General features: G+C 57.0%; 14 protein-coding genes across 14 annotated transcripts; 7 read left to right on the top strand and 7 right to left on the bottom strand.

Moving 5' to 3' along the window:
- Positions 1–77: 77 nt before the first annotated feature.
- Positions 78–1719, bottom strand: J7T54_003119 (uncharacterized protein; the record flags this gene model as incomplete). The annotated part of the gene is made up of 2 exons (XM_051506927.1): positions 78–1612; positions 1662–1719. The coding sequence occupies 2 exons, from the start codon at positions 1717–1719 to the stop codon at positions 78–80; spliced, it is 1593 nt and encodes a 530-aa protein (XP_051361833.1).
- Positions 1720–1997: 278 nt separating this feature from the next.
- J7T54_003118 (Iron-sulfur protein IND1) lies at positions 1998–3043 on the top strand (the record flags this gene model as incomplete). The annotated part of the gene is made up of 3 exons (XM_051506926.1): positions 1998–2066; positions 2114–2240; positions 2463–3043. 3 exons carry the CDS (start codon positions 1998–2000, stop codon positions 3041–3043), a joined length of 777 nt encoding a protein of 258 aa, XP_051361832.1.
- Positions 3044–3254: 211 nt separating this feature from the next.
- On the bottom strand, positions 3255–4196 carry J7T54_003117 (splicing factor Spf30; the record flags this gene model as incomplete). The annotated part of the gene is made up of 3 exons (XM_051506925.1): positions 3255–3340; positions 3396–4095; positions 4149–4196. The coding sequence occupies 3 exons, from the start codon at positions 4194–4196 to the stop codon at positions 3255–3257; spliced, it is 834 nt and encodes a 277-aa protein (XP_051361831.1).
- Positions 4197–5078: 882 nt separating this feature from the next.
- On the top strand, positions 5079–6701 carry J7T54_003116 (uncharacterized protein; the record flags this gene model as incomplete). The annotated part of the gene is made up of 1 exon (XM_051506924.1): positions 5079–6701. The coding sequence occupies one exon, from the start codon at positions 5079–5081 to the stop codon at positions 6699–6701; it is 1623 nt and encodes a 540-aa protein (XP_051361830.1).
- Positions 6702–6777: 76 nt separating this feature from the next.
- J7T54_003115 (ABC1 family protein-like protein) lies at positions 6778–8920 on the bottom strand (the record flags this gene model as incomplete). Its single annotated transcript, XM_051506923.1, has 2 exons — positions 6778–6822; positions 6878–8920. The coding sequence occupies 2 exons, from the start codon at positions 8918–8920 to the stop codon at positions 6778–6780; spliced, it is 2088 nt and encodes a 695-aa protein (XP_051361829.1).
- A 373-nt stretch (positions 8921–9293) lies between these two features.
- J7T54_003114 (Cytochrome c heme lyase-like protein) lies at positions 9294–10359 on the top strand (the record flags this gene model as incomplete). Its single annotated transcript, XM_051506922.1, has 2 exons — positions 9294–9380; positions 9436–10359. The coding sequence occupies 2 exons, from the start codon at positions 9294–9296 to the stop codon at positions 10357–10359; spliced, it is 1011 nt and encodes a 336-aa protein (XP_051361828.1).
- A 363-nt stretch (positions 10360–10722) lies between these two features.
- Positions 10723–12372, top strand: J7T54_003113 (MFS transporter; the record flags this gene model as incomplete). The annotated part of the gene is made up of 1 exon (XM_051506920.1): positions 10723–12372. The coding sequence occupies one exon, from the start codon at positions 10723–10725 to the stop codon at positions 12370–12372; it is 1650 nt and encodes a 549-aa protein (XP_051361827.1).
- A 155-nt stretch (positions 12373–12527) lies between these two features.
- J7T54_003112 (polysaccharide lyase family 1 protein) lies at positions 12528–13655 on the bottom strand (the record flags this gene model as incomplete). The annotated part of the gene is made up of 1 exon (XM_051506919.1): positions 12528–13655. The coding sequence occupies one exon, from the start codon at positions 13653–13655 to the stop codon at positions 12528–12530; it is 1128 nt and encodes a 375-aa protein (XP_051361826.1).
- Positions 13656–15870: 2215 nt separating this feature from the next.
- On the top strand, positions 15871–16596 carry J7T54_003111 (uncharacterized protein; the record flags this gene model as incomplete). Its single annotated transcript, XM_051506918.1, has 1 exon — positions 15871–16596. One exon carries the CDS (start codon positions 15871–15873, stop codon positions 16594–16596), a length of 726 nt encoding a protein of 241 aa, XP_051361825.1.
- Positions 16597–16823: 227 nt separating this feature from the next.
- Positions 16824–17591, bottom strand: J7T54_003110 (nacht domain protein; the record flags this gene model as incomplete). Its single annotated transcript, XM_051506917.1, has 2 exons — positions 16824–17056; positions 17123–17591. 2 exons carry the CDS (start codon positions 17589–17591, stop codon positions 16824–16826), a joined length of 702 nt encoding a protein of 233 aa, XP_051361824.1.
- Positions 17592–19650: 2059 nt separating this feature from the next.
- On the top strand, positions 19651–19896 carry J7T54_003109 (uncharacterized protein; the record flags this gene model as incomplete). Its single annotated transcript, XM_051506916.1, has 1 exon — positions 19651–19896. The coding sequence occupies one exon, from the start codon at positions 19651–19653 to the stop codon at positions 19894–19896; it is 246 nt and encodes an 81-aa protein (XP_051361823.1).
- Positions 19897–20020: 124 nt separating this feature from the next.
- Positions 20021–21556, bottom strand: J7T54_003108 (integral membrane; the record flags this gene model as incomplete). Its single annotated transcript, XM_051506915.1, has 7 exons — positions 20021–20499; positions 20565–20626; positions 20681–20802; positions 20848–21099; positions 21170–21231; positions 21292–21348; positions 21433–21556. The coding sequence occupies 7 exons, from the start codon at positions 21554–21556 to the stop codon at positions 20021–20023; spliced, it is 1158 nt and encodes a 385-aa protein (XP_051361822.1).
- Positions 21557–22783: 1227 nt separating this feature from the next.
- On the bottom strand, positions 22784–23495 carry J7T54_003107 (glutathione S-transferase; the record flags this gene model as incomplete). The annotated part of the gene is made up of 2 exons (XM_051506914.1): positions 22784–23063; positions 23122–23495. The coding sequence occupies 2 exons, from the start codon at positions 23493–23495 to the stop codon at positions 22784–22786; spliced, it is 654 nt and encodes a 217-aa protein (XP_051361821.1).
- Positions 23496–24766: 1271 nt separating this feature from the next.
- On the top strand, positions 24767–26920 carry J7T54_003106 (putative transcriptional regulatory protein-like protein; the record flags this gene model as incomplete). The annotated part of the gene is made up of 3 exons (XM_051506913.1): positions 24767–25512; positions 25580–26017; positions 26071–26920. 3 exons carry the CDS (start codon positions 24767–24769, stop codon positions 26918–26920), a joined length of 2034 nt encoding a protein of 677 aa, XP_051361820.1.
- Between the last annotated feature and the right edge of the window lie 86 nt (positions 26921–27006).

Here is a 27006-nt window from a genome sequence, read left to right as displayed (position 1 = left end):
GCTGCGCAATGCACTTCTTGGTCCAGCCGAAGAGAAAATGTCGTCTTGAGTATATACAATATAATTTGTCTGTCTGTCTATTTGAAGAGGCGCAGACCCTCTGCTTCCGCGCTAAGACCTCCAAGGTCATCGTCCTCATCACTCTGCACGTCCTCCTCGTTAAGCTCCAGGCGCTGCCCAAAGAGCGTGCCAAAGAAGCGATCAATGGCCCCCTGCTCCCATACCCTTCTATCCTCGGGTGCCATAAAATTCTGAAGCTTCTCGTGAACTGTAAAACGCATCTTGCGTCCCTTGCTAGCCTTGCGATCGACAACCTTGCGCGTCTTCACGTCCCGCGCCGCCGTGAGCATGACTGACGGCACTGTGCTGGCCTGCTCAATGGACGAGTCCACCATGCGCTGGTCCACAAGCTCCTTGAGCAGCTGCTGGTAAAAGTCGGCATCGTCGAAAATGTCCTCGTCCTCGGTCACTCTCTTGGCGGCCTGGGCTGGCGCACATGATCGGGGCACCTTGGTCCGCTTGACGAGTCGATACTCGGTGTCGTCGATCTGCTGCTCGAGACTGCTCACCAGGCTCTTCCTGCTGGAGGCATCGTTCACTGCGCGGACCTTTTGCGACCATTTCTCCAGATTCGCCTTGCGGGCTTTCGACAGTCTCTTGTCCTCTTCCTGAAGGCATTCCCACATCTGTGCAGCCGTCATGGATCTCTCCACGTCCCTCTTGCGCTTGCTGCCAGCCCCACCGGCCGGGCCAAATGTCCCCTTGAGCGAGCTGATGGTGTTGAGAAGCTTCACGGCTGCCTCCTCAGCCGCTTCGTAGGGCTCCGATTCGGCTTCCGAGGCATCTTCCACCGTGGGGAATGTGTTGGATGCCACAAGTGCCTTCTGGAGTCGGATCCGCAGGTTGAGGAGACCATCGTAGACCTTGCGTTGCTGCTGAATTGCCAAGCCCTTTTGGACGTCGGGGTTAGAGTGGCCGGACATGGTTTGCAGTTTAGGTCCAGCAATCTTTTTGGGAGCTTCGTCGTCCGAGTCACTCTCCTCTTCGTCGCTGCTTTCATTATCCTCATCCTCGTCCTCGTCAGAGGTGCCACCTCCATTGGCAAGCTCATCCAAGCCATCGTTCATGTCCTCGTCCTCGTCCTCATCGTCGCTCGCGTCAGCGCCATTGGGGTCGCCTTCTTCGTCCGAAGACGATGACAGGAAGTCTGCGGCCGTCGCACGCTTCGCCTTGGCCTTGGCGGGTTTTGAGCTTCCGCGGAAAGTGTATCCCTCAAAGTGCTCGGCATCCGACTCGCCAAGCGCGTTGTCGCTGTCAATCTCCGAGTCGCTTGCCTCTGCTTCATCTGCCTCGAGGTCGATCAGATCCGGATCGGCGTATGCTTCATCGCCTTCTTCATCGTCGTCCTCGTCCTCATTTTCGTCGCTCTCCTGGTCCAAGGCCGCTCGAGAAACTTTTGATCCCCGATACGCTGGGCCCAGTGACACATTCTCTTTCTGCCTCAGCTTGCTTTTTCCCACCGTTTCGTAGTGTTCCGTCCCGGCATTGGCATCTTCACTTGCGTCGCTGCCGCTGATGGAGCCGGCATCGAGGTCGGCCTCCGGATCGTAGTCTGCAGGCTTGTCAGTGATGCCGGTGCGCAAGCTGGCGGTCCAACTCACCCTTGGCAGCTTTCTCGGGCTCCTCGAAGAGATGCGCGCGACCTTTTGCTTTTGCCATATTGACTTGCTCGAGACAATCGCATGTGAAGAAAGGCCCCGCGACATGGAATTTTTAGGTCTTTGGCGGGACTGGAACTTTTAGGCGGTCGGAAGTGGCAGAATTCGTTCGTCGGAAGCCATGTCATGCAGGACCCACTTGGTCGCAACGCGGCTGGGAGATACTTCAGAGCATCGAGCTCGCAATGCCAGTGCAGACAGATGTGTTCATTTACATATTTGAATTCCTATCTGTCTTGAACATATGAATTGCACATATCTCGCCTCGGACCAGCTGCCATGGCTTTTCGACCAACATCCGCTCGCTTCCTAGAGCTCACACGCGGTTTGCTTCACGAGAACCCTCTGGTAAGTGAACATGAGTGGCGACACCATTGCAGTGATTGACTGTCTAGGGTCTTCCGCGATCAGGGACACCGCCTACATGGGGAAAACGACCGCAGAAACGAAAGATTAACGGCGTTGACAAGGTCATCGCAGTGTCCTCGGCTAAAGGCGGAGTCGGCAAGAGCACAATTGCTGGTCAGTACCGTCTCGAATGATAAGACTCGCACAGAGCTTACAATTCGAAAAGCAAACTTATCGTTAGCATTCGCGCGAAAAGGTCTACGTGCGGGAATCTTAGATGTAGACATCTTTGGGCCCTCGATACCGACCTTATTTGACCTCTCAGGAGAACCGCGTTTGTCAAGTAGTAAGTCCCACGGGCCCAACCATCCCGCAATAGAGGCTTACGACTTGCAGACAACCAGCTCGTGCCATTGACCAACTATGGCGTAAAGACCATGTCCATGGGGTACCTGGTTGGTGAGAATGCCCCGGTAGTCTGGCGCGGGCCAATGGTCATGAAAGCTGTGCAGCAGCTCTTGCATGAGGTTGACTGGGGAGGTCTGGACATGCTTGTCCTGGATCTTCCTCCAGGAACTGGCGACACACAGCTCACCATCACACAGCAAGTCATCCTCGATGGCGCTGTCATAGTTACCACGCCGCATACGCTGGCGACCAAGGACGCCGTCAAGGGTATCAACATGTTCAAGACGGTGGACGTCGACATCCTCGGGCTGGTTCACAACATGTCACTATTCAAGTGCCCGCATTGCAACGGCGAGACGCACGTATTCGGCTCGAACGAAAGAGTCGAGCGAATGTGCAACGACCACCGCATTGACTTTTTGGGTGACATCCCGCTCCATCCCAACATTGGTGATGATGGCGAGAGAGGCAAGCCAACGGTTGTTGCAGAGCCTACGAGCGAGCGAGCGTCAGCGTTTCTGAACATTGCCGGGGATGTCATGGCCAAAGTCGGCTTGAAAACTGGGTAGGCACATAAGCTTGATTGCCCTGTAAACTACCGTAAAACTACTTGGTGTATAACTCACAACCTGGACCCCCATGACTCCAAAATTGCAAAGATGAGCGCTGCTGCCGTGGAAACCCACTGGGACCGTTTGTTGCCCTGGTTCCGCAGTCTCCGCTGGTACGTAGACGCGAACCATGACGCGCGGACGTGTTTGATCTGCGTCTCACACAAAATTAGTCCAGATCCTCGTTTACTTGGTACACGTGTCGACTCCTCGACGGATCCTTGCGCATCGACTGGCCTGAGCCAGTGAAACCAACTGCAACTTGTTAGCAAGTGTTAGCGGTTCGGGGGGGAAAACCAAGCTGACTGACCTCTGCCGTGGACGCCTTCTGGCGTGCGGAACATGCTGTCCTTTTTCTGCGCCTTGCCAAACTTGGACTTGGCGTTGAACTCTTGCCACTTGTTCTTGTTGGTCTCGAGCTCCTTCTTCGCCTTGATCTTCTTCGGCTTGGGTGGTTGGGGCACGTCGTCCCTCTCAGCGGCCTTCTTCGCGTCAGGGTATGACTTGGCGCCGGCCGAGGACACGACACCCGGTGCTGGTGGCGCGACCGGTGCCGGAGGACCATCGGCCTTTCTTTTGTTAGAGACGGGCCGTATATCCTTGCCTCTCAAAGTCTCGACGTTGTCGTAACTCTTGAACTTGACGACGTATATAGGCGCTGCAGACGAGCCGGTGATCGACGTGATTTTGGCCGGGTAGAATGCCTTGTCGCCTGACAGCCATTTCGCCAACACGGTATCGTTCACCTGGTAGCTGACCGGGGTCTCGTCCTTCTCCTCGACATATGGCGCAGCTTTCTTAAAGGCTGGGTGATTCTCTCGCGACCATTTCTCGGATTCAGCGGGTTGTGGTGTGGGTGCGTTGGGCGACCCTGTCGTCGGTGCCTGCTTGGGCTGTAACTCAGCAATGCTGTCGTTGAGAAGCGCCACGAATTGATCTAACTCCTCTTTGAGACTCGCGAGCTCCTTGTTATCGGGATCGTCTCTGATTTGGCCTGCGACAATGTCCAGCTGAGGGACGTTAGTGAAGGCTGCAATCGGGGATTGGGCACACAAAGACCGACCTGTTCCTGGTATTGCTGTCGCTCTGTTTGCAGCTCTGTTAGTGACATGATGGGCGAAAGAAGTTGAGAATTTCGTGGTGTGGTAGGAATGCTTGTTTCGAGTTTCTGGTTGATGGACTTTGGGGATGAAGGGTCCTGTCAGACACGCCTGCTGGCTCGGACCCGCCCATGAGGTCAGGCGTGGGGTCGCTCAAGTGCGTGTGCATACGTCACGTGAGTCCTTGGATGACCATCGCTACACGTCTGCTGGCCGGCACTACAACCAAATTATCTTACTGAAATCGCTGATGAAGAGATATATGTACTGATTGTGTCGCACATGACGAGGCTGCCAGCACTTCTTCGCTCAGTGTGCGCGCGTTTTGCCGACGTTGAAATCAATGATTGTGTAAGCTCGTACCAACGACGAAGGTGAATGTCGTTGTAACATGACAACGCACAAAAGAACAACTATCCTGCGCCCTCGTGCGTATCTCTATTCAACCGTTTGTTTTTACTCAGGATGGCCCTCAACTTTTTGTCCCCAATGTGTCCGAGGGAAACACTTGAAAAGAACTGACAACTGTGTCTAGGGTAATCGGAGTATGTGGTCCGACACGGTCGGACTTACACGCTGACCGGCATGGAACCCCACTAAAACACCAACCCTTTGCGACCAACACACCCTCCAACCACCAGCTTCCCTGCTCCCGACCTGCCGGGCTCCCATCCGAGTGTGCATCCAGTACACAATTGCTCACACCGCCATCAATTGGCCCCGATTCCTGCCGTAATCGTGCTACATCAGCCTCCTATTCATGCGAGAGTAGGCATTGTTAGACAATAGATCTGTCACGTCCTGCTCAGCCGTACTTTTCCTTGGCTCGCTCCCCTGCCATTGAACTTCCTACCCCCATCATACATCCCGTCCTGCAGCATAGTACGGCCAGTATGGCGCGCGACTCCCAGCACGACGCTGGCGCGTCCTCCGCCAGCGCCCAATCAAGATCGTCCTCTGCGCAGCAGCAACAACGTCCCCCTCTCCCGCGGCAGGAAAGCGACTCAACAACAGAATCTCACCAGCGCCACAAGCATCACCACGTTCACAAGCAGCACAAAGTAACCGGCAGGCCACACGCACGCGTCGCCTCGTCCAAGGCGCTGCACGCCAAAGCACGGCCGCACAACGAAGGCGCGCCGCAGCGACCGACAACGCACCGAAGAGCCACGAGCGAGGTCAAGCTCACGTCATCGCGCAACAATTCCTCCGCCAATCTGGTCAAGAATGTATCCCAATCGAGTCTGAAGCGAAACCGCTCACACGGCGACGTCAAGCACAGCCGCAACAAATCGTCCGATAAGATAAAGCGGTTGTCCAGTGGCAGCGCAGGCGCACAGGCCCAGCAAGAGCAGCCGCAGCAGAGGCACAAGTCGAGCAAGTCGACGGTGCATTTTGATCTCGGCAGCGACGACGACGAGGAAGACAGCGGCGCAGGGGAGGAGGAGTGGGTCGATGCCAGTGGCTCCAACTCACCGCACATGTCGAGGAAGGGATCTCTCAATTCCAGCGCGCAATCGTCCGTACGGCCGGGCAACTCGAGACCACAGACCCCGAGCGAGCCATCGCCGTTGGCGTCACGCCCGCAGGACACAGGCAGAGCACCGAGTGTGGCTGTGCAGCAGCATCAACAATATCTTACGTCGAGGTTGTTACAACGGACACCCTCCACGGGAGCACCACCCATGATGACGAATGACAGCGCGGGTGCAGCGCCGAGTATATCCCCCCAGGACCCAGAGTCAATGAGGACAATACTAGGGAGTGGTAAGGAAGGTCTGACATCTCGCTTTGTTGACGATCCAAGCACGCCGGGGATAACGACACAAGGATCATTCTACCACACTCAGGAGCGCCAGCATGATGCTTTACCAGAGCGACCCAAGTCAATGGCTAATTTGTCGCGATCGGCCGAGGAGAACAGGCAGGTGGACAGAGGTAGCGATAGCGCCCTCGTCCCCACGCCAGCGAGGCGCTCTGCGCTTCCCGCCGAAACATCGCGTATTCAGCAGAAGCTGAACCTCCAACGCGCGAGCACCGCCATTGAGCCTAGCGTGCAACATACCACAGCATCAGTAGGCACACCTATCCTCACGGACCCAAGAAGTCGAGACTTCCGTATGGGAAAGCTACTGGAGAAGACGGGGATGGAGTACCTTGTGGTACGCCGGTACCAGAACCCCATTGCGCGCTCCCTGGCGCGCCTTTCACAACTCGACAGGGCAAAGAGGATACCGACGCGTCCGAACACAGCCACCGGCCCCAATGGAAAACAGCGCCCAATGGAGCTGCAACTACCGCTTCGCCATTCGCGCAACGTCAGCATGCCTGTTGTCGGCGGCGCACCTCCAGCCACACCGACCGCTTCGATTAGGACGACAAAGACAACGGTCGGCAGTAGTTTTGGCGAGGAGAGACTCAGTGGCTCAAGTGCCGTGGAGGGCGATGACGGGACAACGGCCGCACTGCGGGGCCTGTGGGAGAAGAGTGCTGAGTTGGTAGGGAGTGGTGATTAGCAACGCAGTGGACACTGGCACCGTTTGCACAGAATCGATACTATTAACTCTATGAGGTGCATGTGCTCTATTTGTTTTATACATTTGGCGACAACAAGTCGTACTTGACACATCGTTCCACCTGCGCCGGTCAGCACACGTCGCGACTGCGAAAGGGAAGGAAAGTGGGTACTCACATCTTCTATACTGGCCTGCATGAATTTCCTCGCCTCGAGGCCCATCCAGACGAACATCATGGAGAAGTCGCCGCCCCGGAGCATCTCACTGCCGCTCTGAGCACCAAGTTGTCGCAAGATGGGCACACTGCTACTCAGGAGGTCGACGTCTGGATTCAAATTCCGGCCGATGCCCTCGAGCAGCAGGATGGAGATGACGACGTTGACAAAGTCGCCCTCGAGGCGGACGTGGTGGTTGCGGACCATGCTGAGCACCTGCTGTAAAATGTCCCCGATCTTGACGTTGCCCAGGGCTAGGGTGTGGGACTTTACGTTGAGGACGAGGTGCTGCATCTTGAGGGCGAAGACCTCCTTGTCCAAGACGGCGTCGGGCTGGCGGCAGCGCTCGCACATGAGGTGGCCGGCCTTGTATCCGTCAAACTCGGCGACGGCCCGGAAGAGATCGAGAAAATTCGTCCTGTTGGTGGCGTTGAGCTCCGTGACGAGACCCGTGTCGATAAAAACAAGTTGCGGCCTGTAGCCCTCGTGGTCGAGCTTGTTCAGCTCGGCCTCCCATCCGGCCTTGTCACGGGCGTGCTTGAAGGGACGGAGGCGCTCCAGGACCTGTTCTGTGACATCGGCCTGTGGGCCTGGCCCGGGGTGCGCGGGTGGTGGCTGGCGCAACTTGAGATCGGGCTGCGCCGCTTGGTAGAAGCGAACCATGATGTTGCCGGGGTGCAGATCGGCATGGACAAAGTTGTCGAGCAGCAGCATCCTCAAGAAGGCGTCGAGGCCCTCGTCGGCAATGTCGTGCTGAAAGGTACCGCCTCCGTAGTCCATAAAGTCGGCAATGGGGATGCCCTGGGCAAACTCCTCGATGAGGACGTTGCGCGTGGTAAAGTCGGTGTATGGATAGGGGAACCAGGCCGTCGACCTGTCGCGGAAGTTTTGGCGAAAGGTGGTCAGGTTGGCGGCCTCGATGCGCAGGTCAAGCTGTAGCTTCATCATCTGGCCGAACTGGGCGACCTCGTCGGGGAGAGACAGCCACTCGATAGTCGGGATGGCGTTGAGGACCGAGGCGAAGAAGTGCATGATCCGGAGATCCCGCCGGACGGTGCGCTCTGTGTTGGGGTGCAGGACCTTGACGGCGACGTAGCTGGACGGCACGCGCTTCGGCGAGCTCTTGAGCACGGGCTCGACATTACGTCGGACGTTGTCTCGTAGCATGTTCTCGTCGCGCACGAGGTCCGAGTCGGCCGGTGCGACGAGGGCCGGCTTCAGTTTGGCCTTGTAGACCTGGGCAATGGCACCGACACCGAGCGGTGTCTCGTTGAACTCCTCAAAGATGTCCTCAAAGGCCTTCCCACCAAACGCCTGTTCGAGCGTCTTTCTGGTGGCGTGCATGGAATGGGCCTGCGAGTTGGAGTGCAGCTTGGACATGATCTCACACATCTCGTTGGGGAAGATGTCCGATCGCGAGGCAGCCCACTGGCCCAACTTGATGAAGGCCGGACCTGCCAGCTCCATGGCGTTGACGAGGAAGCCGTACCACCACAGCGTCCCAGAGCGCTCATTGTCGCGCTTTGGCTGGCGGCTGCCGATCCATATCGCCGGGACCGTGACGATGACGGGGACGAAGATGACGACCAGCTGGAGGAAGCGCAAGCCGGTGCAGATGGGCTCCCAGATGTACATGTCTAAATAGAGGACGAATTTGTGCATCATCCTTTGGATCCCACGCTCTTGGTCCGAAACTCCCTTTTTGATCTCCTCCCGTGACATTTCGAGCATGCGTCTCTCACCAGTGTCCTGGTTGTCGCCATTTTCCTGCTGCGAAGCCTTGACGAACACACCCGCACCGAGGGCGGCCGCGCCAGCCGATGCGCGTAAGGCTATCCTCCCCTTTCCAGCACCCCGTGGCGGAGGCGGTAGACGAAAAAAGGGCTTTGACTGTGTTGTGAGGTTCCGGATGGATGCTGGCGGCGCATGGGCGCATCGCTGGGGCGCCTCGCGGATCCCTGACCGCGCGCCGAGGCGGCCAAGGAGGAGCCAAGTCCTCATCATGGCAGTCTATAACATGTCGCGGCGGGGATGTAGAAAAATGAAAAGAAAGAGGCCACTGATGATCGTGACCGGCACGTCCAAGGAGAATGATCTCGAAATCTGCCCTGAAGTCGATGAGTGACGTCGGTGGTCCCGGCGGGGATAAATCGGGTAATCAGTCGGTCACAATGGCATGTGTCGGGCGTCATGGACAAGGATGCGCGCGTGGTCGCGAATTGCTCCGACGACTGGACGGACGCCAAAAATTTGTCCATCCATCATTTGCCCCCATCCAGCCAGCGGCTGCCACGCTGATTTTCTGTGATCGATCTTGTACAAACGCGTTTTGCTCCCACCTCGTCTCTACTACTATCATTATAATTCCTCTCCCAAAATGGGCTGGTTCTGGGCTGACACACCCGTCGCTGCCGTGCAGACGCCTGCCGGCCATGCGCCTGTCGCTCCAGGTCGCGAGCCACCAGTGAGTCCCCTATGCTGCCACCACCGCTCTTGATCTCGTCACTGACGATGCCCAGCCTGGCTGCCCGATGCACCAGAAGTCTGCCGACGCCCTGACACCGTCCAAACCTGTCGCGCCGCCATCGACATCAGGATGCCCCGTCCCGCACGACCAACGACCAGGAGCAGTGCCAGCGTCGTCTGGCGGGTGCCCCGTGCCTCACGCATCGAAGGAGAAAGAGTCCAAGTCGATACTGTCACAACTCAACCCCCTGAACTACATGTTCCCCGATCTCTCGCAGGAGCGCGCCAAGGACCAGACGTACGCCCTCCCGACGTCGCGTGAACCAAGCACCATCCCCAGGGGCTCGGGTGACGGCAACTGGGAATACCCCTCCCCGCAGCAAATGTACAATGCGCTGCTGCGAAAGGGCTACGAGGACACGGACATTACGGCCGTCGAGTCCATGGTGTCCGTGCACAACTTTTTGAACGAGGGCGCGTGGAAAGAGATCTTGGGCTGGGAGAACCGATTCGCCCGGGGCCTGTACAAGGGGTGGCAGATTTGCAAGCGCGGCGAAGAGCACTACGAGGAGGAGCTCGACCGGCATTGGGACGGTACCGACCTCGAGCCGTCCCTCGTCCGCTTCCAGGGCCGCCCCAAGGAGCTGACGCCCAAGGCGACCATGCTCCAGGTCATGGGGTGGATGTACCCTTCCAAGTTTGGCACAGAGCCCCCGTTTGACCGGCACGACTGGTACGTGGCGCGTGAGCAGAACGGCGAGCGCAAGGAGATCCGATACATCATCGACTACTACGCCGGCGCGGACGACCCCGAGGGCGAGCCCGTCTTCTTCCTGGACGTGAGGCCCGCGGCCACGCTGCAGGGCTCGGCCGAGCGCATCATCCGGTGGAGCAGTGATGTCTGGTGGAAGGCTATCGGGGGCGACGAGAGGGAGAGGAATCCCCGGAGTATCCTGTCCCTGCCAGGGAAAGACTGAGGCAAGGCGCGTTGGGGGCCTTTTTTGTACACTACTCACGACTGCATGTCTGTATACTGGCGTTGGGATTTGTAATGCTAATGCTCAGCTCTGCTGCTGTAAAGGATCTGGATACAACATATTGACTTACTGTAGGGAATTACAACTGAAAGATGAACTGACTGAATCCTCGAGTCCCTGAAATCGTGGCGCCCCACATGACTGCGGCTCCATTTTTTTATTTTTCTGCCAGCCCGCCGACTTTGCGAAACGCACGGACAAGACAAGCTTCATCCGTCCCTTCGTGATTAACCTTTGTCTGTACTATCTATTGTTACGCACCCCAACCCCCCGCGCTCTGACCGGGTTCCCGCCCTGGAAGCAATGACCCTCGAACCCGAGTACGTCCGACTGCACATCACGCCCCTCGACAGCGGCCTTCTCACCACCTACCTGCCCGCCTCCACGTCGGCGCGCAACGTCTCCTTCCACACCATTGAGACGTTTCCCGAGAAGCGCTACGGCTACGTCGACCTGCCCGTCGCCGAAGCAGAAAAGCTGAAGAAGAAGCTCAACGGCGCCGTGCTCAAGGGTAGCAAAGTCCGAATCGAAAAGGCCAAGCCGCCAGTTGACATGGGCTCGTCCACGAAAGAGGAGAAAAGGGTGAAGAAGGATGCGTCTTCCAAGAAGCGCAAGCGCGAGGAGAACGTCGTAGACGGAGTCGCGCTGTCGGGTCGCAAGGTCAAGCGTGGCTGGACAGAGTCACCCGCCGAATCGTCCAAGCGCAAGAAGAAGGACCGCTCTGTTTCGAAGGCGGACAAAGCTGAGAAGAAGGAGGAGAAGGAAACAAAGAAGGAAAAGCAGGAGAAGAAGCGGACAAAGTCAAAGTACACAGACGGCGAAGAGTGCCTGCTCAAAACCACGGTGCCGCCCAATGCGACGAGAAATCTACCTGAGGAGGACAAGCGCGAGAAGAAGAAGCGCAGGAAGAACAGTAGCAGCCGAGAGGTCACTGTGCACGAGTTTGAGAAGACGATCAAGTTCCCCGGCTTCCTGAAGGACGAGGGCGTCAAGGGGCGCGCTGGCGCCGAGGAGTACGTGGAGGGCGAGGGATGGGTGGACGCAGAAGGCAACGTCGTGGAGGCGGTCAAGGAGAAGGAGGTCAATTTTCCAGAGAAGAAGAGCAAGAAGGCCAAGAAGCCGGTCGTTGTGGAGGAGGACAGCGACACGAGCAGCAGCGGATCCTCGTCTGAGGAGGACGAGGAAGCAGAGCCAAAAACTCAGGATTCGGCTAAAGTTACCGCGGACGACGTCTCGAGTGATACATCCTCGAGTGCGTCTGAGGACGAGACCATGGTGGAAGCTGCTGCACCGCAGACAGAGCCGCAACCTGCTCCAGCCTCCGACTCGGACGACACAAGCTCTTCTGGTTCCGACAGTGAAGACGACGACGCCCCGGTCGCCAAGACAGTCGCTACACCCAAGTCTACAGCCGCACATCGTCGAACTTCGTCCTCCAGCCTCAAGATTGATATCCCCCCACCACCAGCCACGCCCGCCGGCACAGTCCATCCCCTAGAAGCCCTCTACAAGCGGCAAAAGGATGCGGACCAAGAAGAGGCGCCCGCTACGCAGTCCTTCAGCTTCTTCGGCAACGGCGACGATGACGACGACGACGACGCCCAGGACGACGATGACGAAGCAGACGAGGACGCGGCCCCAGCCGTGCCCATGACACCGTACACCCGCCAGGACTTTGAGTGGCGCAACCTGCGAAGCGCCGCACCGACGCCTGACACGGCTCACCCATCACGGATGCAGAACTTCTGGGCCGATCGCCAAGATGAGGACGAAGCTGAAGAGGAGGATGCAGAGGAGGGCGTGGCCAAGCCGAAGGATGCGACGAGCGACTTTCAGTCGTGGTTCTGGGACAACAGGCGCGATCTCAACCGTAGTTGGATGAATAGGCGCAAGACGGCGGCCAAGGAGAGGAGACACCGGGAGAACAAGGCCAGGGCATCGAGAGCGGTCTAACAAGGCACAGAGAGAGAGGCAGGCAGGCAGGCAATAATTACACACTGTTCATTGATTCCAGAAGAATACGTGTCTATATACAGGTATGAGGAAGAAGAAGAAGAAGAAGAAAAGAGAGGAAGAAGGAGGGGAAGGGCTATTCAGAACCCAAGTACTCAGACCCGGCCGTAGCCAGCGGTGTTGACCACGCCCTTGGCGACGTTGGCCGTGCTGGCGGCGGCAATCGTCTTGCCCTTAAAGTTGACGAGGAAGCCCGTGTCGGTACCGGTCAGCTTGCCAGAGCTGCCGTAGGCGTTGAGCTGGCAGGGACGTCCGAGGGCGGACCTGCACTGCGCGTTGGTGTTGGTGTCGGGGGAGGAGAACATCTGGCCGCCGCCGTTCTCGACGGTGGCCTTGACGTTCTGGAAGACGTTGCCCTCGGCGAGAACCATGGCACCCGAGGCGGTCTCAAAGGCGTGGCCCGGGTTGGAGTAGAAGTAGTTGTTGACGGCGTGCAGGAGGGTGTTGCCCTGGACCTTGGGGGAGCGACCGCTGGTGTGGTGGACGTAGTTGTTCTTGAAGGTGATCATGTCCTGGGAGCCGGTGAAGTACATGCCCCAGTAGTGGTTGCCGGAGCAGTCGGCGGACCAGCTGGAGCGGCCGTCAATGTCGCAGTTGGAGACGGTGACGCGGCCGGACGCCTGGTTGCCAAAGACCATGTGCTGGCGGCCGATGCGGGAGGTGGTGACGTGGTCGATCCAGACGAGGTCGGCGCCGTTGATGGTGATGGCGTCGCCGCCCCAGACAAACTCGGGGTTGAGCTCGGTGATTTTGATGTTCTGGATGATAATGTTCTTGACGTTGCTGACCATGCGCAGGCCCTTGCCCTTGATGACGCCCTTGTTGCCCTGGCCGACGATGGACTTGTTGGAGCCGACGGTGATGCCGAGCATGCCGGCCTTGTCGTAGGTGATGCGCGTCCTCGGCGCGTTGGGCTGGTAGTTGCCGCACCAGTTGTCCTTGTTGATGGCCTTTTGGCACTTGGAGCCGGTACCCCAGGGCAGGCAGCCGTCCTCGGTGGCCGTGCCCTCGGAGCCGATAAAGTCAAACGTCTTGGTCAGGACAATGTTGAGCGGCTCGCTGCTGCCCAGGTAGTTGACCAGCTCCGAGTTGCTGGAAGGGTACACGGTCCTGCCGTTGCCGCCTCCCGTGACGCTGGCCGCGAAGCCCTCCGCCTTGCCGGTGGCGGCAGCGACGGCGGAGGCCAGCGCCAGCACAGCCGAAGATAGAGTGATGAGACGCATGTTGGGGATGAGAGAATGGAATGTTTCACCGGGAAACTGTGTACTGCTGTTGTTGCTGGTGCTGGGATGGAAGAGTAGATCAAGTGAAGGGGACTTGACACGCACTTATATATAGTCTTATACGCGAGCGCACCACAGAAATAGCGGATGGGAAACAATCTACATGGCACCGGCGAGACCCGGTCATGGTACTGCCAATTACCCGGCCAATTTGTTCTCGTTTACCTGTTCGTGACTCCGTTGGTGAAACATCAAACGCGTGGAGCTGTCAAGACGTGAGTAGCGCGCATAACATAACGTGCTGCAGTCAAAGGCGTGTGACCCTGGCGAGTTTCCGCTTATTCGGCACGCAGACGTCTCGGCACCCATTGGCCCCAAGTGCCGTGGCCTTTCAAGAGTCAATACGGTCTTTCGAAGCCCCGGTCGAAGCATGGATGTTTCCAGGGCCTGGGTCCTCACCCCTGGGTCCTAACCCCTGAGTCCTGACTCCCACGCAGAGTTGACGGGTCCGTTTCAGGGAGCTCCTCGGTTCAGACCATGTCTTGGCCACCGCGTAGTAGTTCGATTTCAGAACGTCGACTGACACCCACGACGAATGCTGCGCGCCGAGGTGTACAAGTTGATGTGATACGATGCGATGCTATGCCATGCGATGCGACGTCGGCACTGCGACCACTGGTGCGAAATCTTAAAGCAGGGGCGGAGCGGGGACAGGCCGAGGTGGGGAAAGTCCCAATCCGGGCACGGGGCCGAGTACGAGAGCCACCTGATCATTCTAGCAAGCGGGCGAATGGAGTGATAACGTGGTAGCTCCGGGGGATAATTTAAAGTGATTGACATGCTAGTCTAGAAAGCGTTGGTCGTTGAGAAGTCAAGAGTCGAGACTACATATAAAGAGCGACATCGTGGATGTTCTAGCTCCATGTCAGTGACACGTGGAAGTTCCTAATGAGGCAATGTTTGAGGAGAAGCAATTATCGCGGGGAACGCTGGTTCCAGCAAAACAAAAAATAAAAAATTAAAAAAAAAAACAAAAAAAATTTACCGGCAACATTACTCAAAGTCTCACTCAACTCGTCGATATTGGCCTTGGAGCATCTTGTTGACATCGACAGGGGCAAAAAATAAAACAGTTGTTGGACGAACAGGGAATTGAACCCTGGACCACTCGCAGACACAAGATATGCCGAATTGGCTTTGCGAAGCGAGGATCATACCCCTAGACCACACGCCCTGTGATTGGTGATGGGATGCTTCTTTTTAATTTGGCTTATAACTTTAAATTCAAATTCTCGAGCTCCTCCCCTGCATTTTGACTTGACATTCCTGAACGGCTACTCTTAGTGTTTCGGAAAGACCAGCAAGATCCCTCATTTTTCTCAGAGTCACAAGCGCAGCCTTGGGATGAGAATGTGGAGAAACATCGCCTGGTCAACAACACGAGGGTCGTTTGTGCGAGCTGCCTCAAAGCAGCGTTGTTGTCACGGCTTCGATACATTCGCCAAGGTCGGAAAGATTTTCAGGTTCTGCAGGAACAACGCATATATGTGTGATACACTTTATATGAGGGGATGGGACTGTTTGCGGTGTCCATGTTTCTCAAGAGGGACTGTTAGGTGGATGTCAAGGACTCAAGGCTCCTTCTGTCAGATGTGCCTGGATGGAGGTGAACTCACAACGGAATACTGGCGGTGGGCGAGACAGGCGAGACAGGCGAGACCTGAATTTTAAGTGGACTGCTTTTCAAACTCATTGTCGTCCGCTTGTCTGCTGGCAGAAGCGCCGTTCGCAACACCTTGTCCTTGTCCCTCCGTTGTCTGCACGTGCCCTTCAAAGGGACCTGCTGTCCGCAAACACCATTCCAAAATAAAGAACAGTGGGGGAAAAGGTCAATCTGGCTGCAGAACAGGCTTTCACAATTCTCCCGCTCGAAAAGTGCAAGGCTGGTTCTGTTCTATCGCGAACGCCAAGTGTCACCGGCCATTCATCAGTGCGTTGACCGCGAACACAGGAACACTCCTCTCCAGCGCAATCTGGGGCCAAACACACAATCTCATGCTATAAAGGCAGCCATAGATCTGAATTTTAGGTGACTGCCTTCATCACAACTAGAATTACCACTCAAGCGCAATAGCCACCGACTCAAAATCACCATCGCTCATCATAAAATCAACAACACCACTACGTACAGTACACCTCCACCCGCACGAAAGCCATGTGTTACATTTTAGAGACACATTCGCTCCGCTGCGATGTGCGCCCCCTCTTCAGCAACGGCGAGAAGCCCATTGTTGACACTCAAAGCACCCCGCCCCCCTGCGACTGCGAGCAGGACACCGACATCCCCAACGCACTCAGGTGCCCTCAGCACGGATGTTGCATGCTGACGAAAACGACAATTTATTGCACTCGCCCCAACGTCTGCGAGTTTTGGGACTGTTACTTGTACGAGCAGCGTCAGCCTACACCTGCCACGCTCTGGACGCAGCACGACGTCTTTGACGGTCCGTTCCTGTCATCCACGCCTGGGCCCATTGCGAGCGAAGATGAGCTTTTCAATGAAGCCTACGATTTGTACGTTCACTATGGCCGTGAATTGTACTCTCTCCAGCAGACTATCACGTGGTGCAAGACGCTCTTTGCCGATTTCGACGCCATCTGGCGCGAGTGCGAAGGGTGCGTGAACACGCACTTGACCTTCGACTGCCCCTTTTTGACGGTCCGAGCCGAGATCATGGAGCGCATGTATGATCTGGACAGCCAAGGCGTTAAGGCGGCTCGCGAGCAAGCTGTACATGGAAATTTCTTGATGAGCAGTGCAGCCGTTCGGACTCCGTTTATGGGAGTTTCGCGAGTACACGATGTCGTCGAGCAGGAAGACGAATGGGACCATTTGGTCAAGTCGGCGTTAGCTATTGTCTGCGAGGAACAGTGCAACTAGATTATATCGCTTCTTTGGGTGGAAGAAAATAGAGCAGCTACAATGAGTCCATTTGTACTGTCACCAGGATAGACCGCAAGGAAGTGTGAATAAGGCGATTGAAATTGACGCTCCATGAACTATAAGACAAGAATGTGACTCTGTCGTAAACACATCAGGGCAAATGTACAAAGCCGCCGCCGGCTACAAAGTCTACCAACGCTCTCCCAGAGCGGGCGACTCTTGCATCAAATCTCGGCACAGGCAACACCCAAAAGGACGAGGCCAGCGCCGGAGAAGGCGTTGGCGAGGCCGAGTCCTACACCGGCCGCGGTGAGCGCGCCGCAGACGCCACCCTCCGTGTCACCGTAGCTAAATGCGACGTTGAGGAACCCAGCGAGACCACCGTCATCGTCATTGTTGACGCGGACACTGACGTGGTTGGTGCTCTTCCACTGATCAGCATACTTGGCACCATCGGCTGCAGGAGAGCAGTGTTAGCCAACAACTCCACTCTTCATAGAGATCATTCCCGGAGTAAACTTACGGTTGCAGTTGGTCTGGAAACCCGGGCAGCGGTCCTCGAGGTACTTGACGTCCTGCTCCCACGTGGCTATGCCCTTGTTGAACAGCTCCTCCATGGCCTTCTTGGCGAGGTCGAGCAGCTGGGCCTTGCTGCCGCGGTCGCCCGCGGCGTTGAAGGAGCCCTCGACCGTCAGCTTGATGTCGACGTTGTTGCCGTAGTTGGAGTTGACGACCACGGCCGGCACAGAGAGCTCCTCGCCTGGTGTGCAGCCCGTCAAGGTGCAGTGCTCGTCGATCTGCTGGAGGGTGGTCGAAGGCACAATGTTGCCAAAGCTCATCAACCCGTCGCCGATGCTGGCCTGGGCATTGCCGACGCCATCTTCGTTCTCCCAGATGAACTCGTTGCTGTCCTGGCGCGCCTCCAGGAAGGGGGCGGCCAAGACACGGGCAACGCCGGTGGAAAGGAGAGCAAAGGCTGTGGAGGCTTTCATTGTCGGATCTGTGTGTGATGCGGTGATAGGATGTGAGGATGGGAGTCTGTGCTGTCGGAGTGGTAGTTGGCTGGCCGGATGGAGGAGGGAGAAGATGGTTTGTTTCCAGCGACGAGATACTCTTGCTTTATAGGCGGATAGGATATCGGAAAGTCCATTGCGCTTTTGGCAATGATCAGTCGAGATGCGTCAACGTCATGAACAACTACATCCACTAGCTAGGTCGTTTGACGTTTCGGAGTCTTAGACAACCGCGCTTGCGACTCGTTGTGATACCTACCGCGTCCAGAATGAGAATCCTAGTTGAGGCCGCCTGTGGCTGATGTGAAGAGACGCCTGGTATCTGTGCCGATGGACCGATGGCTCATTCCTTCACTTGAGCATCTGTCGCGCCGTGACGTTCTTCAAGGCTGGAGCCTAGCGAGAGCCCACTTGGTGAATCCTGCAGGGTCCTGAATCGAAACTACTTTACCTCTGGTGTGGTCCGGGGGTACAGCGCAGGGGAGCAGTACAAGCCTGTTGATCGTGGATCCGTCACCACAGTTGGGCTGTTGGCTTCGGGAAGCGGCATCTGAAGAATATCGAGGGCGCTTCCCGAGCCAAGGGAACAGCCGAGGGCCGGTGCCCCGAGATGTACTTGTAGCAAATGGTATATGCTATTCTCGAATCTCGATCCATAACACGTGAAGAGTCCTGCTAGTTGAACATGTCGACAGCCCGCTCGCTCTTCCCTGGGAGCAAGGGCATTCCGAAGCATGAGGCTCAAGTTTCAACGCATCAAGATCTCGTGAGCGGCAGTTTGGCTACTCGGCAGTGATACCCTACCCCTCGCATTCGATCGGCACTCCTCCTGCAGGGCTCGAATTCGAAACGTCATGCATTGATCCTGATTCCTGGGGGGGTCGCCAAGACCAGAAGCGAGTAGGATTTGGTCCTGGGAATCCTTCCAGGATAGTTTGCACCAAAGGGGAAAGTAAGTACGTACTCCTCCTATATATAGTCAGGGATTTCTTGGCTTGCATCACACATTCACACCATGTGGGAAGTAGGATGCGGATCCTTGTTCCACGGTCGCGACGATCCACGAGTGTGATAATTGACATTGGCCTTAACGTTTTTCCCTCCTTGCCTTCATTGTTTGATTAATATGTACTTGACCTCGCGCATCCAGATTCCATCAATGAATGTACTTGGAAATTCCAGTCCTGCTCCGACACCGAACCATGGCGTTCGATGAGGCAGGCGGTGCAACCGTGTCGGCCATTGGGAAGATGAAATGCAAGTCTGATTGACTGGCTGCACTTGGATACAAGCATAAAGTCCAGTCGTCAAAATGAGGTCGTGTCTCCGTTTGAATTACGGATAATGGCCAAGACTCGAAATGGTGCCGTCGATCTAACTAACCTGACGGTTCTGCCAGTCTCGGTGATGATCAATGGGGATTTGGTTCACAGAGCTCACGTCCTCGACAGCGAAGGCGCCATTTCGACTGGCGACGTACAACCATCGGTGAACCATCGGTGAAGGCGTCAGCACTTGTCCAAGGATGAAGGCGGGCATGCGGATAATCGGACCTCGCTTCCTTGGCGGTTCGAGTTGGCGGTCAGCAGCGCCTTCAGTGAAAAGGGATCTCAACATGCTTCCCGTTACACGTAGCCATGGCCATAGTACTTTCTCTCGTCGTCTTCTCGAGAAAACATCCTGCCACCAGCCTCGTGAGGTTGATGTGCAGGACCTGGGCGTTGAGGGATGAGCAACGCACCCAGATCAGCAAGCTGGAGGTATGATCTTGCTTCAACACCTGGCTCCGGATCGGACGTTCCGTCTGACACCTGCATTGTCCCTGCATACAGATTGCCCCGTAACATGGAGACAGGCGGAGGGAAATCCGGTGGTCATGATGCTGCTGAGGGACTATAAGAGTGGCGGTGTTTCCTCGTCCTGAGAGCAGCCAGCATCCTGAATTAAACACACCATCCCCGAGAAACAAAGCGTACGTGACACCACTGCCGCGAACCGCACTCCACGCATCGCTAACGCGGTCCAGACACCATCCAAGATGCGCGTCACCTCTGCACTCACCATCCTCGCCACCGCGCCCCTGGCGCTGGCCATGCTCCCCTCGGGTGAGGGTCGCTGTGCCAAGAACCCGTACAAGCCCGAGGACGAGAGCCTCAAGTGCATCTGGGGCCAGCTCGCGGCTATCCTTGACTGCGCTGGCGAAACATCGTGCAGCGAGGAGGGCGCGCCTTGCTACGCGGACCAGTCGTGTGAAGGCTGCGCCTGGTATGTGCACTGCACATAGATCAGGAGCGGGAGGAAGGACTTGGGTTAGCTTTGAATCGAGTCTTGCCGGTCATTCCGTCACACAACACGCTCATCGATACAGTGCAACGAAATATTGATTCCTGTTTTGCAGGACATCTCAATCAGTCCTTGCTCGCCCGCACTGGGTACGGCGTATCCTCGTCTCTGAGTGATCCGGAGGGCGAGGACTCGGTCTGCGTGCGGTTGTACTCCACATTGTGTGTGACCTCCTTGGTCACCACGATCCGTCCATTGCCGTCCTTCTTGTGTGGGAATATCTCCTCCTGGCTATCGTTCGGGGTGCCGGTGGCACCCGCCGCGGCGTGACTCATTGTGCCAAAGTGGCCACTCGTGCCGTGGGCATACGCCTTGGATCGCGAGGGCAGGTAGTCGAGCTTGTGGGTGCGGAAAGGGGCGGACCCATGAGGAGGCTGGCCCGAGTGCTCGTAGATCCCGTGAGGTGTCTTGTTGCTTGACAAACCGAGGGCATGGTTGAGATAGGGGATCTGCTGGATGATCTGGCGGAGGCAGGGGATGCATGAGCACGTGATGAGCGCCGCGAGCTCCACGACGGACCAGATCATGGCTTCGGCTATGCGGTCTAGGTTGATCAGCGTCAGGGGGGGGAGGCAGGATTCACAGGGAGGGGGAAGGGGGGCCACGAACATGTAAGATCCTCTTGGATGCGACTGGCGTATATGATACGGATGATGGATATGATGCAGACACTATGACAGAGTGTTAGTGGACTAATGGCGAGACGAGGAGAGACGCTCACGTACAGCAGTCCCAGCGACAACATCACGACAAGTCCGAGTCGCTTCGTCCTGGCCATTTGCAGCCTCCATACCGTGGGGATCGGTTGGACGAAGAGGATGAGATCGGTGCACATGTTGAATACAAACTGTCCGGTCAGTCAACATCACGAAGAGATACTCATTGCACTCACTGTACTCCACCACAGCACGTTCATGTTCAGACACTCGCCGTGGACGCCAATCTTGAAGGCAGCCTCAACAGGTCGACAATGCAAGATGGCAATCAGCGACTCTTCAATCGCCTGGGCGATGAGAAAGGCAATGAGAAATTTGTTGAGCAGCAGAAGAAAACGCTGCGGCAAGACGCGGATGTAAAGGATGGCGAACGTGATCTTGGCCGCCGCGACGCCCCAGCTGAATGTAGACGAGATGCCGGCGGTGTACTGCAGGTGTTAGCAAGCGTCTTTGATGTGCTTTTTTTCTTTTCTCTTCTTTTGGCTCCGTCGAACTCACTCGCAGCGTAGCCTCGTAGTCCCGATCGTTGACACGTTCGCGAAGGCGGCCAAGCCCTCCGTCTACGGTGGCTGAAGGTTCAGCGTTCGTCGAGGGTCTCCTATGAGGTGAAGACAACGTACCGGTTATCATGAGGCCCGCCATGGTCAGCAGCAAGACATAGGCAAGCGTGACCGTGACTGTCCTCACGTGTCAGCGTGTTCGCCCCAAGACAAGACAAGACCCGCTGGGTCCAAGGCTTGACGTTAGAACTTAGAACCCACCATCGTCTTTCCCCAGGTTCCCCATCTTCGTGCGAATCCACAGGCGGGCCGCGACCAGCAGCGTCGTCAGCAAGATGGTCGCCGAGGAGGCGGCGAGGACGCCGTGAACCAAATCCTCGGCCATGATTTCGCGGTGGACAGCGTGTGTCTCTCAACCAGGGCGGGTCGACGCGAGACATAGCACAGCCGCAGTTGGGTTGACTTGACACTCGCAGCGGAGGAGGGAGAGCAGGCGAGCGCAGGTGCTCCATTTATAACAGGGAGTTGAGGGTCGGAGTATGGAGAGAATCCAAGCATTCATCACCGACCTGTCCAGCGCCACGCCGCGGAATGGTCTGTGGAAGTGAAGCGCCAATGGAGGCGCCGCCGGGAACAGGGGCAGTGCCTGTCGAGGTGTCAAGGACTCGAACCAACTGGCAACGCTGCCATTTCGCGAAAAATGAAATTGCCAAACGAGCAGGCTCTAGTCTAGTCCGGATGTCGCTCCCCGGGCGCGCTGGCGGGATGCAGCGCGATCAATGGAGACGTCGGATCAGCACCCCAGATTCTCAGCTTTCTCAGCTGGGATTAGGGCCCAATACCATTGGTTGGGCAACTTGGGAATGCGAATCCGGGGGGAAGAGGGAGGGGGGGCTGGACGCTTCCCCCAGATTGGACCCCGGGGGGGAATGGGCCGTCGAGGATGGACCGCAGGGGTCTACCGCCTGAAATGGCACAGAAGAAAGTAGACGATTCGACCAAGGAATGAAAGGGGGGGCGCCAGCATCTCGGGTGCATCACATCACGTTTCTTCAGCTCCGAACCCCTCGCCTTCTCTTCATGTTCCAGGGAGTCTGGACCATTGGGGGGTTGGACACAAGGCTGTAGACACTTGCTGATATCCCAGGATGTTGCGAGAGCCGATACTCGAGACTCGAGAGGCGTAAACGCCTCGCTTGGATGAACGAGCCAGCAGCGTGGCTTACTTATTTGCTTACTTTTGCACTGGTTGCTGTTTCCGGATCGACAGCTCAAGAAGGCTGAAGCTCTGATTTCCTCGAGTAGTCCACGCACGTCTCCATGCAGTCTATGAACACTACGTCTCACTACCCGCGGATTGTGACTACGGGAGAGGAGAGGCAAATCGCAATGCACGAGCCTCGATTGGTCAAACACAGCCAGGTCCAATCGCAAAAGCAACCCTTTTCAGAAAAGAACAGTTCATCATTATATTTCTGAGCCTGGTTTCAAAGACGCACTCGGTCGGCCATATTCATGCAGGGTCCGAGTCAAGCATCTGACGTGACCAGCAGGCAACGTCCGACAGTGTCTCGCAGTCATGATGTCCCATCCCCTGCTGCCTAGAAGGCCATCATTCCCCCTTGATCTTGCTATAGGCCTGCTTGACCTCCTTCCGGCCGGCCATCTCGTCCAGCCATGTCTTAGTGTTAGGATACTTGTCGAGCGACAAGCCGGCAAACGCAAACTGGCGCAGCCACGGCTCAAAGTGGTAGTCGACGGCCGTGACGCGACCAGGCAGCACGCTGCGGCCGCCCGACTTTTTCAGCTGGCCCTCGAGCACGCCGTAGCAGCGATCGGTCTGCTCCGAGTATCTCTTGAGCGCGTCGTCGTTCTTGGTGGCGTTGTAGTGGCTGGTGCCGTCAGCATACATGCGCTCGAGAAATATGATGAGAAAAGAACATGACCTACCGGAACCAGTTGGTCTGCCCCGACATGGGTCCCAGGGTCGTGAGCAGAAAGTACTCCCACTTGTCAAAGTCGACCTTGTCCTGCTCCGACTCGCCGACGGGGCCCAGCTTGTTGGCCTTGTCGTAGACACGGCGGACGTAGTTCATGATGGCGCCCGACTCCCAGGACACGACGCCCGTGTTGGGGTCCTCGAGGGCGGGGACGCGTCCATTCTCGTTGATCTTGAGAAAGGCCCCGCCCTTGACGCCGTTGGTGGGGTCGTCGCCAAACTGCCACTGCTGGACATTGTAGGGCACCTCGAGGGCCTCGAGGGCGATGGCGATCTTGATGGGGTTGGGGCCCGAGGAGTGGGCGTGGAGGACGAGGGGCTGCATGATGGGCGAGGTGATACAACAATGCTAGCTTGCTGATTGGAGTTGAGAGAGTTGAGGGAGTGAGCCAGAGCTCATTCGCCTGGCCAGAGAGTGACAACTATATATTGGAGCTGGGCCCGCAACTCCGTGGCGGAGGGCCGGATTGTTGTCGGCAAGACATGACCTCACCACGTTGGAGACTGGCTCTTTGTGTTCCCCAGATCACCGCACCGTCATTCATGATTTGTTGATGTTTGACCCCGACCCCATTTTAGTGGCTTGGAGTTTGGACCCTCGGGGTAGTCGGGCGTGGCGCTGGTGGTTTGTCTCCAACAGTATGACATGAGTGATTGTCCCTGAGCTCGCCTTCTCTCTCCAAGAATGCCTACATAAGCGGTGCTGAAACAAACAAGGCTATATAGTCCGCATATCTGACGTCTTTTGAACGAGACTCCACGGCCACGTGGTTTCACTTTGTTGACTCTCGAAGAAGCTCTAGGGTAGGTAGGCATCACTCACTGTCCCGACGAGCTGTGTCCTGCAGCCTGGATGAGTCGGGCAGACCTGAAAGATAAACCCCCAAAGATGGTCATGTTCTGTCTGTAACGACAACCGGATGTTCGGGTCTACAAATCTCGTCTGAAGAGATTGAATTGGGAACAGGTACAAGATCCTTTGGCTTTCCGCGGTGGTGGATCCTCCGCGGCAAACGTGGGCCACCAACAAAATCAGATACTATCTCGGTCAACGCTGTCGGTGACCGATAAGGACGAGAGGACTGGAGATGCTGTCTGCCGTACGAGGTCATATCGTATCGCGAGAAACGTATCAAGTTGCCCTGAAGACTCGTCGCACAACATTGTCCGTGTCTCGAATCAAGATAGCCTCTGCTATCTAGGGTAGGCCAGCCGTAGAAAGGCCGTGAAGTGATGTTCATGATTCACAAGATAAGACAGAACGAGCCCTCGACAGATAGCAATTATACACAGATGGAGAATATGCAGGGACCAACAGGGACAGGGAGGTCTTGTCTTATCACACATGTCAAGACTGTCATCCGAGACGACGCTTCGGTGGGCCAAGACTCGAAGGTCAATGACACTTCCGGAATCCCGCCTTCAAGTTTCCCGCGGCGAACTCTCTCCACACCTTCATCACCATCGCAGCCAACACTGACGATTGCGTGATTATGAGGACACCTCGAACCCAAGCGCTGTGGAGCGAGACTAGGAAAAATCGACAAATGCATCCAACCTGAGAGTCACCGTGTGACTGTCCGCGACTCCGCCACCATGAACGGCAGCACCGGCGAACGACCATACAGATCACACCTGCAGCCGGCATGCCTGCCCTGTCGTCGACGCAAGTCGCGATGCCAGACCGAATCCGACGCCACCGCGTGTCTCATGTGTCGAGCCCACGGCACCGACTGCGTCTACCCTGGCGATGCAAAGGTCGACGACCAGAGGGCAGCAGCCCCGGGCAACGTGAAAGCATCCACAACGACACCAGCCAAGCGTCGACGTCGGAGCAGCGCCCTGCCCAGGACGACCATCTCGGCGGCGAGGACTTCACGCGCACACCTGCCGCCTCGCCTGCCCCCGACCACCGTGTCTCCGATCATGGAGCGGACCAGGCTGCCCAACCTGCTGTCACCACTGCCACCCATCACCCACGCCCAGCCCCCAGCAGCAGCAGAAGCAGCTACCACGTCCATCGCAGGGCGAGCGCACCAAAATATGTACGACGAAGACCCGTTTGACTCTTCTGCGGATGACCAGGCCCAGAACCTGCACATTGTCGGCCCGGCCGTGACCAAGGACAGCCAGGTCCTGTCCGACTATCTGTCTGCCATCCCCGGGGCCACCAGGGGGACCCAGATGATCGTCCCCGTACCGGCGAACCGCTCACGGCCCGTCCTCTTCACCCGCGTCCAGAAGAGACCGCTAGGCGTGTCCCTGAATCGTAGTCCGTCCGCCGAGAAATTGGAGATCATCGAGAACCTCGTGGGCGCTGACGCTGCGGACATGATCTCGCTGTGAGTTGAGAGACCCGACTTCCACAAGCACTTTGTGACGTATTTTCCCTTGGCTAACGGAGAGTAGATACTTTGCCAAGGTCAATTCTTGCTTTCCCATTCTGGATGAAGTCCTGTTCAGGCGCCAGTACCAGGCGAACAAGGACCGGATATCACCCGCGCTCATTGCCACCCTGTTCGCCCACATCCTCGTGTACTGGAGGCACGCCAAGCCAGAGGGCCAGCATCGCCTGCCGGATAGCCGTTTCATTTGGAACCTGGCCAACGGTGCGGTGTACTCTGAGCTGCATCTTTCCCCAGGCATGTCCATCATCAAAGCCATTATTCTGAACATTGGCGGCCTCCCCACCACGTCCCTGATCGGCAACGGGGTTCTCCTGGGATCGGCCGTGTCCATGGCACTGTCGCTAGGTCTGAACCACAATCCACTGCCGTGGGAGATTCCGCAGATAGAAAAGTGTCTACGGATGAAGATCTGGTGGGCGCTCCTTGTCCATGACAGATGGTAAGCATCCAAACCGTGGACGAAGAGTGCGCAACCCACTGACCCGCTGGCAGGACAAGTCTTGCGCACGGCACGCCGCCACACATATCCAGAGCACAGTATGATGTGCCGCCGCCCACGCTGGAGTACATTGGCGACTCGGCCGCCTACCTGGGCCAGAACCAAGCTGCCCCCGTCTTCATTGCCCTCGTCAGCCTCACAGACGTCCTCGACAAGCACCTGCAGTACATATACAGCGTCGACAGGTCGACCGTCCGCGACACGACGGAGCTCGAACTGGCCCTCAACACCTGGGTCGAGTCGCTGTCTGGGAGTGTCCGCCTCATCATTCTCCGCGGATCGAATCTCGACACGCCAGGGGCGTCCAACCTCCGTCTAAGCTACCTCACCACGCGACTTCTCCTGCAGAGGATCGAACTAGAAGCGGACAAGCAGACCTACGAAGCCCACGACCAGCGTCTCTCGAACCGCTACATCCAGGCGCGGCGGACGGCAGAGGAGATCTTGCTCTTCACCCATGACCTAAAGCCCCCACAGCTCGGCGACTTTTGGCTCTCGACACATGCCTTCTCATACCCGGCCACGGTCAGTTTCCTGCTGCGCTGCGGTCTGGAGACGGCCAGCTCGCCCGCCAATCTGGTGCAGAGCGCGTCGTTCCGCATCGCCCATGAGCTGCTCAACGCGCTGCGGACGCACCAGGAACAGCATGCCTGGGATCTGGGGGCCGTCTGTCTGGCGCAGCACGCCGACATTGTCGACAAGATCCTCGCGGGCACGTCGTCGGCGCACGAGTCTCACGAGACCAGTGGCTTGTTTGAGCCGCAGGACTTTGTGCTGCCGGACGTGTCGATTATCGACCAGTTTCTGCCTAGTCTTTGGGACCCTCTGCAGAATGCATGGTAGGCAGCTGTTCCTTTTCGTGAGCTATTTGCCTGCGAGCTGGTGGGCATGTCTCGTGACAAGCCACGCAGCACTCTCCCCCGTATCGA

This window comes from Emericellopsis cladophorae (assembly GCF_022114955.1).
Source record: "Emericellopsis cladophorae strain MUM 19.33 chromosome Unknown NODE_26_length_287487_cov_117_473679, whole genome shotgun sequence".
NCBI lineage: Eukaryota > Fungi > Ascomycota > Sordariomycetes > Hypocreales > Bionectriaceae > Emericellopsis > Emericellopsis cladophorae.
Note: the sequence above shows the minus strand (reverse complement) of the source record. Positions and strands in the feature narration are given on the sequence as shown.